The 13,347-nt window shown below is 42.0% G+C and overlaps 1 protein-coding gene across 1 annotated transcript in view; it reads left to right on the forward strand.

Annotated features, from left to right (window-relative positions):
* The window catches only part of PDGFD (platelet derived growth factor D), a 1,094,719-nt gene extending 1,081,725 nt beyond the window's left edge, over positions 1–12,994 (forward strand). The window contains exon 7 of the mRNA XM_086935262.1: positions 9,743–12,994. Coding sequence (XP_086791388.1) covers positions 9,743–9,874 — 132 coding nt within the window. The 3' untranslated portion in view covers positions 9,875–12,994. The remainder of the gene's footprint in view (positions 1–9,742) is intronic.
* Positions 12,995–13,347: the final 353 nt, after the last annotated feature.

The following is a 13,347-nucleotide window of genomic DNA, read 5'->3' on the forward strand; positions in this document are numbered from 1 at the left end:
CTTTCAAATTGTAAGTAAATGTGATTTTTTCCTTTCAAAACTATAACTGGCCAATGGAATTTGATTTCGTGAGTGTAACTTATTTTGAAATCTATCTCTCGAAAAATATTTGCAACAAAACAGACTAAACGGATAGACTGAAGGCTCACTGGCCGGAAGACACTGTCTGCGTTCACAGCCAAATGGTCATACAGCTGCTTTCCCTCCAGTGTAACAGAGGGTCTGAGTCATGGCTATTGTCTCTTTTACTGACGTCACTTTTGAGTAGTGTAAAGGACTGCAAAGCAAACAGAGCAACATTGTCTTAACCACCATCATATCCTGCAAATAGTCCCAAGCATGCCCAGAAACAGTGGTATTTCCTGAGCTTCTGGATGTTAGAATTATTTAAAATATAATGAACAGGAAATGAGGTCAAGTCATTGAGCAGGAAATGGCTGCAGGAAGTAGTAGCAGCAATTGTAGTTGGCTGTTCGACTCGCACAAACTTCCGCAAATCCTGGAACGGATGGACTGGGGAAGCAGAAGCAGCCCTGGGAAAAAAGCTCATATCAATCCGGCTCCCTTCGTTTCCTTGGTGCTTTCTCAATTTCCTTCCATCCATTCTCTCTCTCTCTCTCTCTCTCCCTCTCTCTGTCTGTCTCTCTCTCTCTCTCTCTCTCTCTCTCTCTAGCCTCACTCTTGTACCTCTCTACCTTTCCCCTTCCTCCCTCTCTGCCCTATTGACGCTGCTTGTGTCTGGAGCAATTAACTTCAGAGAGCTTGGGAAAGTGACAAGGCACCAAGAGCTGCACCGAGCTTTCAAAACTGGCCTCCAGGGGCCCCATCGCACCGAGGAAATGCCCAGTGGAGTACAAGGCCTGTCTGGCCCTCATTCCCGGTGGTCGGTAACTAGATGATATTAATGTTCTTGCTTGTGCAGAGTATTGTTTTGGGAATACGAGGGTTCCATTTGCTATATGTCAGTGTTTTTAAATATTGTCTCCTGTTTCTGCAGGCTAAGGCTTCAGGTGATCTCTAGTTATCATCACATAAAGGACAGGCGAATGACCATGGAAACGTACCTGAAAGACCCTCCTTTCTCAATGACAAAAAATGTTTTCCTTGTAGATACAAGAAAGGGAAAAAAATTGCATTTTCACGGTAGACTCTTGTCCCCCTGAGCTTAAATCTGGTTTGTGTAGCTTTCCGCACAGGGAGGGGGATAGGAGCGCGAAAAAGATGTCAAATGACTTTCCAAATAGCATCCCTGGCACTTGAACATTACGCAACCACCTATACCATTGGCTGGTGGTTGTGGCAGCAGTCCAGTCGTAGTGAAGAGCAGACTTTTTTGTATAATTGAGCCTACTGTTCATGAAATCTTTGTTAAACATCTGTATCACGTGTAACACTTTAAAACCATTTAAAAAATGTTAAAGATAAACAGCTAAATATTAAACCCCGACTAATGAGCGAAGCCATACCTGCTGTTAATTATTGCTGTGTGCAATAAACATTTTAACCAAAGACATCATAATCCACGAATCGCCGAAAGAATTATAGAGGAAACTGTTTTTACAATGTTTTTGAAAGTTAGCTAATATAAATGGACTTACTTTTTCGGCTCAGTCTTAGCCTCGTCTTCCACATTTAAAACTTGGGAAACCTATATTTCAATATTTCCTAAGTAAACATAGCAAAATGTTGGGAATTCGGATTTTACAATATTTTGTCATGAAGCAAACACTGGTTGACCCATTTTCTGTTGCCGAATCAGAAAAATTGTGCAAATGGACCATTGCAAACATTAGGTAGCGTGCTCCCAGGGCTCTACAATGGAGTCTACAATGATGTGCAAGTTATCGAAATGACATGAACTGGATGACTGTACTTGTTATGATTCAAATCAAAATAAATTAACATTTCGCTAGCGTACAAAGAAAATATATCAATAGCTGTGTATTTGAAAGTTCATCATCAGTGCAATCCGCCTTGCATACCAGAAGGGAAATTCCTTCCTTTTAATATTAGTCTGTACATCTGACAAAGGGGAACGGGCAAGGTGAAGGTGAGTATGAAGAGCAAAAAAACTGACAGGAGAGTAGCAATGTATTCGATCAAATATTGATCATTTACAATAAAACACAATCATATTACATTCTTAAAAACAGTATGCAATAATGTAAAATAGACATCAAAAATTAAAAAGAACAAAAACATGTCATATTTAATCACAATAACAGCTATAACAACGTCACATTAGTTCCAAAAAGCTCGATCGCTACAGAGTTATTAAAGTTGTAAACCTTAATCGACCCTTTGCAAATCCTTAGAGTATAGTACATGTTAAAATAATAAATTCTTAAATACAACTTAGTACCATGTCTCTATCATAACCATCCATATGAAATGTATCACACTGAGACAGCTATTAAGAATAATCAAATTTGAGCCAAACAGCTAAATGTTAATAAAATAGAACTTCTATTGAGTGGCTAAAAACGTAATCCTAATGTTCTAGGCACAGAGCAGATATCTTGATATAGAAAACACAAGCCTTTCTGTACTGTCAGATTTTAGCACTTGCAGGGCTTCTACACATCGTGATATAGACAGCAGCCGATATACCGGAACTATCCATCTCTTTCTGGACTTCTGAAAGGAGAGTTATACCATTCTAATATTTATTAAAACCACTTCTGGAATTAGAACCATAACTTTAACTTTTCTGACCCTTTGAAGGTTGGTTTATTTCAGGGACAGCATGCAATACATGTGTTATATCAACATCATTACTTTATGGTTTAACCCCTTAAGTGCTGCCGTCGGCCAACGGTCGTCGCGAGCACTACCTTGCCAGTGCTGCGCACGACCGTTGGCCGACGAGCCAGCACCCGTTCTTCCAACGTTCAGCACTGGGCGCTGAACGTTCAACGCTCCTATGAGGTTAATCATAATAAAAACAATCCAGCCAAATAGTGGTGTCCTAGTATCCATCCTGGCGTAGTCTAAATCTTCAACCATCCCTCCACCAAGGTTTCTTTCTACAATTTATTATTTTCCATATATTCAATAGTGCTCTCAATTGAAAATAATTTAAAGCGTGCTCATCGGATGTTTTGAAATGCTGAGCGCATAGCATTCCAGGAATTAAACAAAGCAAATAGAAAGTGATTACAATAATCATCTGTTATTTAGCACCAAGATACCCTTCTGGATGAACGTGTGCTTTACAAATACACATTATGTTATGTTATGTTAATGTACTTAATTATGAAACCTGAAATAGGTTGAGTCATACAACTATCTTCTAAACAGATGTTAATAGCGATACTTTTTATGATTGGAAGCTCTAGACTATTAACACTAGTCAGTCTGTGGGTAATAGTACCACTTAAGTACCACAAAATGCTATTCACAAATCTATGGGTGTAAATCTCCACTTCCTACTCTCCTTTCTTATTTCTTAGGGGAGATCCTCACACATATAATTTTACTATTGTGGGCCCAATTATGATCTCGCTTGGAAAGGCTACGTACCGCATCCATCAACAGAGAGCCCGACTCGCTGCCCCATTTTCCGAACGACTCGTCCTGCTGTATGAGTGAGCAAGTACGATGCGTATATAACCTTGCGCTTCTAATGACTTGTACCTGTCAGCAATGCCTTCCGGACAACTCTAACAAGGCTGACTCGCTCTGCAGATTGGGACTGATTTCCGAGTGAGCAACTACAAAGAGCGCGTCTGTCAGTTGGATAGACTCGTTCCTGATGAGATGTTGTGTTTGCCGGAGACGCAATTTGTAAAACATTCTATTCTTCAATTTGAATAATTATGAATGTATAATAAAAGAATTGGCCATTTTTTGGGCGGGTATTGATTTTTGGGAGAAATATTTTCTTATTTAAATTAATATACTTAAATTAATTATATATTTAATTCATAATTAGGTTAATGGTGTGGTAGTACTTTTCTGAGTTCCTAATTTACAATAATATTTAACATTTATTTTATTTATTTTTTTATATAAAATTTGTAACGCGCGCAGTTACCCAGGGGCATCCCGGCGCTGTGAACACAGACACGAAAGGCTATTACTCAATCCTACACTGGAAATAAGTGTGTTTTAAGTAGTTTCCTGAAGTGCAGGATATTGGGCTCAGCACGGATCTTAAGGGGCAAGGAATTCCAGTGTGACGCTACTTGCACCGAGAAGCGTCGGCCCCCAGAGCGAGCTCTTTTTACTCTTGTGGTCTGCATCAGATGTCTTTGATCCGAGCGCAGTGGGCGTGTGGGCTTGTAGGGGTGTGCCATAGAAGACAGAATAGAAGGGCCCCTGCCGTGCAAGATTTTATGGGCCGTACATAGCCCCTTAAATTTCACCCGCTCCTTAACAGGGAGCCAGTGGAGCGCTTTCAGGGCGGGGGCAGCTGATTGTCTACGTGGCACTTCCATTAACACCCTCGCTGCTGCATTCTGCACCTGCTGAAGGGTTTTGAAAGTTGCTTCTGGGGCGCCCAAAAATAGTGCGTTCCCGAAGTCGAGCCGCGACAGAATTAGGCCGCGAATCAAAAGCTTCCTGGAAGAGTTAGGGAGCAGAGGTAGCACTTTGCGAGCGGATCGCAGCAAGCCAAAGCATACCCCCGCGGTTTTCCTAGCATGGGTCCTGAAGGATAGATCTTCCTCCAACCAAACCCCCAAGCTCTTGATTTCCTTCTTGGGGGATGGTGGATCACCCAGGGACCGCGGCCAGCAACTGGTGATGAGAGAGGGACAGGCCTTGCCCAGCACCATCAGCTCAGTCTTGTCACCGTTGAGCTTCAACGCAGACTGAGACATCCAACGATGAACATTGGAGAGACAGTCATGAAGGACTTCGGGTTGTTCTTCCAGCTGGGTGAGGCCCACAACCAGCTGCGTATCATCAGCGTAGCTGATGATCTTCACTCCTGAAGGGGAGACCACTCTTTCAAGGGGAGCCATATAGGTGTTAAATAAGGTAGGGCTCAAAGATGAGCCCTGCGGGACTCCACATTGAAGAGGGAACAAGGTGGACTGTTCTCCCCCTTCCCAGACTTGATAGGACCGGTCTGAGAGGAAGGATTTCAACCATTTGAGGGCCGTCCCTTTAACACCCACCTCTGCCAGCCGTTGGAGGAGCACCTGATGGTTAACGGTGTCAAAGGCCGCACTCAAGTCCAGGAGGATCACTGCCACTGACCCCCCTGAATCGAGAATGCTCCTTGCTTCCTCCACCACTGCCAGTAATAACATATGTTTAATATTTTGTTTTAGTTGTATACACACTTTTAATGTTGGACTTCTTCCTATGATACATTATAAGGAAAATTAATAAAGGTTTAACATTTGTATGTTAAATTAATTGTGTATATTTATCTTACATGTAGAACTAAAGAAAAATAGCAGTATTAACTTTATTTTGAATTTCATTTTTAAATAACGTAAAATATTTCATTAAATTACAATTATTTTTCCGAAGTTTGAATTAAAATATAAAAATCCACATAACGCATTATGTTATGAATTAAATATTAAATGTGATGCATAGAATACATTAGGAGTAGGTTTATTACATTTTACTAAAAAATATGTTACATTAATTTATACATTCAAAAAACTTTTTTAAATATGCTTTAATTAAATAATACGGTACATAAGGGGGTGGTGATGGACGGAGCATCTGAACCAATCAAACACTCACACCCAGTCAACAGATCTGGGTTTAATCCATCACCGTTCTTTAGCCCACTCTGCCACCCCAGTTCAGACATGGCCATATGCAAGTCAGTCTGACCCTGTGCCTCATGGGAACAGTCCAGCCCGAACTACCAAGCCATTTGTTCCCTAGACTGGAAACAAGCTTCCTAGGACCGGTTTCGGGCATTCCAGCCGTCTTCAGCCAGGCTTGCTTGAATCTAGTGGCAAAGTGAGCAAGGGACTCACGTATGAGCATACCCTGCCTACTTATGGCGAACAAAGCGGTACAAAAGGGGGTGGTGATGGACGGAGCATCTGAACCAATCAAGCACTCACACCCAGTCAAGAGATCTGGGTTTGATCCATCACCGTTCTTTAGCCCACTCTGCCACCCCAGTTCACACATAGCCATATGCAAATCAGTCTGACCCTGTGCCTCATGGGAACAGTCCAGCCCGAACTTCCAAGCCATGCCTTCCCTGGACCGGAAACAAGCTTCTTAGGACCGGTTTCTGGCATTCCAGCCGTCTTCAGCCTGGCTTTCTTGAATCCAGTGGCAAAGTGAGCAAGAGACTCACGTCTGAGCATACCCTGCCAAGTTATGGCGAACAAAGCGGTACAAAAGGGGGTGGTGATGGACGGAGCATATGAACCAATCAAACACTCACACCCCCTCAACAGATCTGGGTTTAATCCATCACAGTTCTTTAGCCCACTCTGCCACCTCAGTTCAGACATGGCCATATGCAAATCAGTCTGACCCTGTGCCTCATGGGAACAGTCCAGCCCGAACTGCCAAGCCATTTGTTCCCTAGACTGGAAACAAGCTTCCTAGGACCGGTTTCTGGCATTCCAGCCGTCTTCAGCCAGGCTTGCTTGAATCTAGTGGCAAAGTGAGCAAGGGACTCACGTCTGAGCATACCCTGCCTACTTATGGCGAACAAAGCGGTACAAACGGGGGTGGTGATGGACGGAGCATCTGAACCAATCAAGCACTCACACCCAGTCAAGAGATCTGGGTTTAATCCATCACCGTTCTTTAGCCCACTCTGCCACCCCAGTTCACACATAGCCATATGCAAATCAGTCTGACCCTGTGCCTCATGGGAACAGTCCAGCCCGAACTGCCAAGCCATGCCTTCCCTGGACCGGAAACAAGCTTCTTAGGACCGGTTTCTGGCATTCCAGCCGTCTTCAGTCTGGCTTTCTTGAATCCAGTGGCAAAGTGAGCAAGAGACTCACGTCTGAGCATACCCTGCCAAGTTATGGCGAACAAAGCGGTTCAAAAGGGGGTGGTGATGGACGGAGCATATGAACCAATCAAACACTCACACCCCGTCAACAGATCTGGGTTTAATCCATCACAGTTCTTTAGCCTACTCTGCCACCCCAGTTCAGACCTGGCCATATGCAAATCAGTCTGACCCTGTGCCTCATGGGAACAGTCCAGCCTGAACTGCCAAGCCATGCCTGCCCTAGACTGAAAACAAGCTTCCTAGGACCGGTTTCTGGCATTCCAGCCGTCTTCAGCCAGGCTTGCTTGAATCCAGTGGCAAGGTGAGCAAGGGACTCATGTCTGAGCATACCCTGCCAACTTATGGCGAACAAAGCGGTACAAAAGGGGGTGGTGATGGACGGAGCATCTGAACCAATCAAACACTCACACCCAGTCAACAGATCTGGGTTTAATTCATCACCGTTCTTTAGCCCACTCCGCCACCCCAGTTCAGACATGGCCATATGCAAATCAGTATGACCCTGTGCCTCATGGGTACAGTCCAGCCCGAACTGCCAAGCCATGCCTTCCCTGGACCGGAAAAAAGCTTCCTAGGACCGGTTTCTGGCATTACAGCCATCTTCAGGCAGGCTTGCTTGAATCCAGTGGCAAAGTGAGCAAGGGACTCACGTCTGAGCATACCCTGCCAACTTATGGCGAACAAAGCGGTACAAAAGGGGGTGGTGATGTACGGAGCATCTGAACCAATCAAACACTCACACCAAGTCAACAGATCTCTGCCACCCCAGCTCAGACATGGCCATATGCAAATCAGTCTGACGCTGTGCCTCATGGGAACAGTCCAGCCTTGTACTGCTTTGTTCGCCATAAGTTGGCAACCAATTTTCCACTAAAACCGTCATGATCAATGTTCCTTTTAATTTGACTTAATTTATTTTTATTTTTTATATCTAGATTTGCGAGATGTAGATTGCCAATAACCCTTTTTTACCTGCCCTTTTATTTCGTTGCACTAATTAAATTAAAACTTGGGAATAGTTTGGAACTGTAACAATATCTTACTTACATATAAAAAAAACTTACACAAACATCTTCGAAATTCAGTGAAAAAAATAAAGGTTAATGGGACACGTTGTAAGGTGAAAATGTTATTTAAAGCATACTATTTTCAATAAATAATCCCACTGAAATTCACCAGTTATGGATATCTCAGGTAACTATAACTCGTGCCCTAAAGTAACTTTAACTCGCTTCCTCATTCAAGAAAATGTATTCAACCCCATGGGATTGGATCCCGCTTGCATAAAAAAGGATTGGGCAGGGCGGCTGCACACTCGAAAGTCCCCAAAAAGTATAATGGTCTGAGAAGACTGGGTCCAAAGGGCCTCAGAATAAGGAGGAAGGGCTGTTCACCAACCTCTCCCATAAAAGGTATATGGGCCCCAAGCCTTAGAGTACAAAGGGCCTCAAAAGGCTAGCGTATTGTTTCCAGTAAAGAACGTTTGGCTGCCTGTTAGACTATTGCTAACCTGTGTCCAGGGTACGGGGATTCTTTGATATTGTAAAGCAGGGAATCAGCCAAAATCTGTGGGTGGATGTGTGGGAACAGCCACCCCCCAACCATGGAACGCATCCTTGGTTCAGAGCAAAGCAGAATAGCACTGAGTAACGCAAGACAACAATCTACTCTCCCATGTGTTACTCTAGATTTATCAAGCCATGCAGGGCCATGAAAGGAAGTCTTGCATGGCTTGCTAAATCTCACTTAGGTTTTGTGTTGCCTTGCACCCCCCTTGCATGGTGCAAGGTTGACGCAAAACCTAAATAAATATTGGACTCAATTTCTGAAAAAAAATTACAGAATGCAGTTCCACCAAATCACAAAAATCACACTCTTTGGACCAGGATTTAGGTTTCTGCCAAATTTGGTGTAATTCTGTTCAGTCTGTTTTATGGATTGCTGTTCAATTTTTCCATGGCATATTGCATGGAGAAAACATATTTGGGGACCCTCCTTTTTCTTAGCCCACACTAGACGAATCACTCAAAAACTTTTCAGGAAGGAGCTGATGTGAATGATTCTTTTTTTTGGAACGTTTTGTGAAGATTTGTCGAACTGCGACAAAATTATCAGCAAACCAAAAATTCAATTTCCTAAGGAAGCGTAGTCTTAACTATAACTACCTGGTGGCGACTGTCTCTCGGTTTTATATATATTTAAAGCTTGCTCTATAGTAACCTGCATAGTTCTGAAGCTGTTTTTTCAGCATGTCTGCTAGTACTAGCACATTCTGTGAGCTAGGTTAACAATCAAGTTATTTGTAATAGATCTGCAATCTTCACAGACAGATGATATGGAAACATGACATAGAGACAATCTGATTGTGATCCTAACAAGCATCATCTCAGCTTTTTGTATTCACTCTCTGTTACATTTGGACTTTCTGCAGCCTTTTGGTGTTGTGCAGCTGTCTGATTTACAATTGCTATTAATGTCATTATTAGTTTAAAGTAGCTCTTCATTCCACAGTTTTTGCTCTTACTAATGTTCTGCTTTATACAACGCATCCCTGGTAGGGAAACTGGAATAGCACATTGGGATACCTGCATTAAGGGTATGGTGCATCTGTAAGGACAAGCCATGTATTACAGGAGGTGACAAAAACCATGTTATTACATAAAGTGATGAAAGGGATGTATTAAAGTAATTGATGAAAGTGATCTTGTTACACATTTTACGTGTTGAGATGATACCTTTTCATGCGATGCTTACATAAATCTTCTGTTCCATTGTATTTTGCAGGCATTGAAATTTACCCCAGAGACAGGACACCTCAAAAGAAAGGGGAGGACCAAGAACATTGCCCTGGTGGATATTCAGCTGGAGCACCACGAGCGTTGTGATTGTGTTTGCAGTTCCCGGCCACCCCGATAAACCGGACCAGCAGAGCTTGTTTGATTGCATCTTATGGACGTTATCGTTTTAGGGAGGAAGGCCTCCCCGGTTGGCGACAGGACTTTGCTTCTAGCCTGCACTGCAATGAATACATGATTGCTGTGCTGCAGCATAGCTTTGGTAATTAGCACAGCGGCAGCTAGATGAGCATTTCAGAAACCTAACTCTGTGGCCAGGGTGGAGCATGAACATAGTATGTAAGGCATCTGAATATATGGCACCCAATATGGTATGTATGGGGCTGTTTAGAAGCACATACATGGCTGAATAAGCAAGGCTTCTAGGGTTCCCACTTCAGCCATGAATTCTGTGGTAGTCCACTGTTACTCTGCTTATCCCTTGCAGTTCATTGGAGTAGACCTTCTTCTGGGATCTGTGCTTCCAAATAATGTACATTAGGCTAATGTAGAGGCTGGATCACCTGGGAATCCCTAGTTGCAATAACCTCTGAGTAAAATGATTGTATCCTGACCTACCTAGCGTGACTGGCGTCCCTCAACATCATGTTGTTTTAATAATGCGTGATGTCAAAGATTTGAGAGAGGTTGCTTCAAGGGGCACTTTGGTTTCTAAGGTCCCACTTTTAAGCCCATACTTTGCCATGTCACACATCTGTGATATTGGCCAGTTTCTTCATGTTTCTTTCATGGTTTGCTCAGCTGTAGATTGGAAGAGCATAGAAGCTGGCTTTGGTAACTTGTAAATATGTTTATTCTTTTATCCTGCGAGCTTTTCCTGTTAAATTTGCAGTTGCTGTGCACCGGGGGTTTCTGTTCCCGCTTACCATTTCTAAATGTGCTTAAGGGACAAGTCCGACAGTGAGCCGAGCGGTAAACTGTCCTATCACAGTGAGCTTCAGTTTCCTCAGCATATGGTTTCATTCAGCCTAAGTGTGCCTAAAAAAGAGCTCAAGACAAGTTGCTTCTAATATTTTCGTCTCCTATTCCATTTAAGTAAATTTAAGTAAATGAAATGGAAACACGTCCAAAACGTGAGCAGTGAGTCTTGTACTTCATCAGATAGGATGGAATTAATTCAGTATGTGTGTTTTCATTTTGTTTGAGGGTTCCCTGCATTAACTATGTAGGAAAGGAGCCTCATATTTCTACTAATCCAGATCTAGCCACTGCCTTCATTCTAAACTTTAATTCGCGAAAATGAAATAGCGAAAAGGAATAAATAAATAATCAATTGTCTTTTTAAAAAGTGTATCACAGCTAGGAATGAGGAATGACAAACGTTGTTTCTTAACGTAAAGAATTCCTTACTGTAAGTTTAGCTAACATCTATGGATGCCTTGTCTCTACTCTCTGGTTTACTTTCGATTATTCAAATTACGTTACTTGCCTATCTTCTACAATTACTAAACAAGTATTTGTAGATCACCCAGGTGCAACTAGTAGCATCACAGATCATCTAATAAAACCAATATAAGTAAATTATTAGACAGAGGAAAAGTGGTAAAGGCATGTGATACTTTTAAAATCTTCAACTCTGTATCCTACCGCCTGAAAGAAACAAGCACAAAGCTTGTTAAAATATTCTTCTCTAAAATATTATTTTCTAAAATATCCTACTCTGATGTTTGTAGTTCTATTGATTTCAAAAGATTAAGTGGACTCTTATTCATAAATGGCTCATAATATTTTGATGGAGAGAGTTGTGAATTAGAATACAGAAGAACATGGCTAAAGTGTTCAGTTCTTTCTGCATTCCAATAAGTAATGAAAAATGTTTAAAAAGTATGGCATGCTAAACACTGTGTTTCTGCTAAATAATTCTTTCACCATTGAGTTACATGCAAATTGCATTTTTACTGATGATGAATGGATTTACAATAAAGCCCTTATCCCACCTGTTATTGTACACACCCTGTACTACTCAAACATAGGACACCACTGTGCTCTGATGCAGAACAATCTATTGGGAGTTCTAATATGGAATGGGAGGCCATGGCATGGGACAGGGGCATTGAGGACAGAGACATTTTAGAATTTCTAGGATTCTGGAAGTGAGAAAAAAACCCTTTTAAACTTCAGTAGCATTACATAAATGTCATAATTGAAAAAGAAAATTGTGGGACATATAGTACTTAACATGCCTTGTGCAAGTTGCTTGTGTATTCCCTGCTTATTAGAATAGCCGCAGCTCATGCTGCACTGCCAATAAAAGCAGAGAGGGAGTTGTAGCCTGTGGGATAGTTGGACCTATACAGCTGGGCCTTGATACCCAAAATTACTGTTACATCTGTTTTCCTTGTCACATGTCCTTGTCATCTTTAGGATTTTTTTTCAGATATGAAACACTGCTTTCCCTTACAGCATCAGTTCTCATTCAGACTCTCTTAGGCCCACTTAGATATGCTTATCATTGTCTACCTCTCAATCATGCCAATGTGCTGATGGTAGGCTAGATTCAAAGACTCCATCAAACATAGAGATCAGGCTCTTGATATTGTGAGAAATTAGTATGATTTGGAACTTCTGTCTGTCCCTTCTGCTTCAAGAACTGTCCATTTTCATCTTTGAATGTGTCCAGCTAAACACTTTTGATGATTTGAGTACAGACTAACAGGACAATGTAATTTTGAACCATATTCTTCCTAGCAAGGTAGTTGCTAGAGGAGTTTAGGCTGGTGCTGTACTTGAAAAATGCCAACACATTCCTCTGCCGCTGCCCCTTAAAAATTGTTTCTTCATATCAAGTTATACTCTCGGTCAAGGACCAACGTTATTTTCCTTTGATCTTTGTCTGTCTCTAGCTGTTTCTCCATTTCTTCACCAAACACCTCCACTACTAACAGGAGACTACCAGTTTCAATTGTAAGCCCATCCAATGATCAGTTTATTTGATTGATTGACTGGTAGAAGCATATGGTTCCATTTGGCAGGTTGTCTCATCATACGGAACAGCTGTATGCACACTGTTGGCGCTCAGTTCATTATAAATATTTTGAACCATCGTCTTGACTACATGAAATCCAAAGTTCCCGTTATGTGCCTTTAGAGTTCCTTCCTCTTGTTGAAAGAGGAAAACATCCACAACAGCCAGTGCACTTAGTCAGCCTTTTTCTTAAATTGTTGGAAACCCATCTCCTGCTTTACTGGGCACCTCAATCCAAAACATATTTAGGGTTTGGTGCAGTGCTACAAGAAGCACAGGGGGCTCCGACAGTGAGGTTAGCCCCATAAAATCTGACATTAGTGTTCTGAGTTGGATCCGTTCAGTCAAAGGAAGGGTGGTCACTGCCGACTACTGAGGATTTGCTATTGAATATTGCTCATGTTTCTTAACGGATCATAATCATTAATTGAATTGGAAGGTTTTTATCATGTTCTTTCACTCACTTTTCAGTTTTGATCCGCTCAGTCAAGGTCAACTGACTACATTTCAGTCACTAAAGATTTGTCTTGGGCAGAGGAGGTTACTTCTATTCTTTTTTCCAATGACAA

The sequence above is a fragment of the Lissotriton vulgaris genome, chromosome 8 (assembly GCF_964263255.1).
Source record: "Lissotriton vulgaris chromosome 8, aLisVul1.2, whole genome shotgun sequence".
In the NCBI taxonomy this organism is placed as follows: domain Eukaryota; kingdom Metazoa; phylum Chordata; class Amphibia; order Caudata; family Salamandridae; genus Lissotriton; species Lissotriton vulgaris.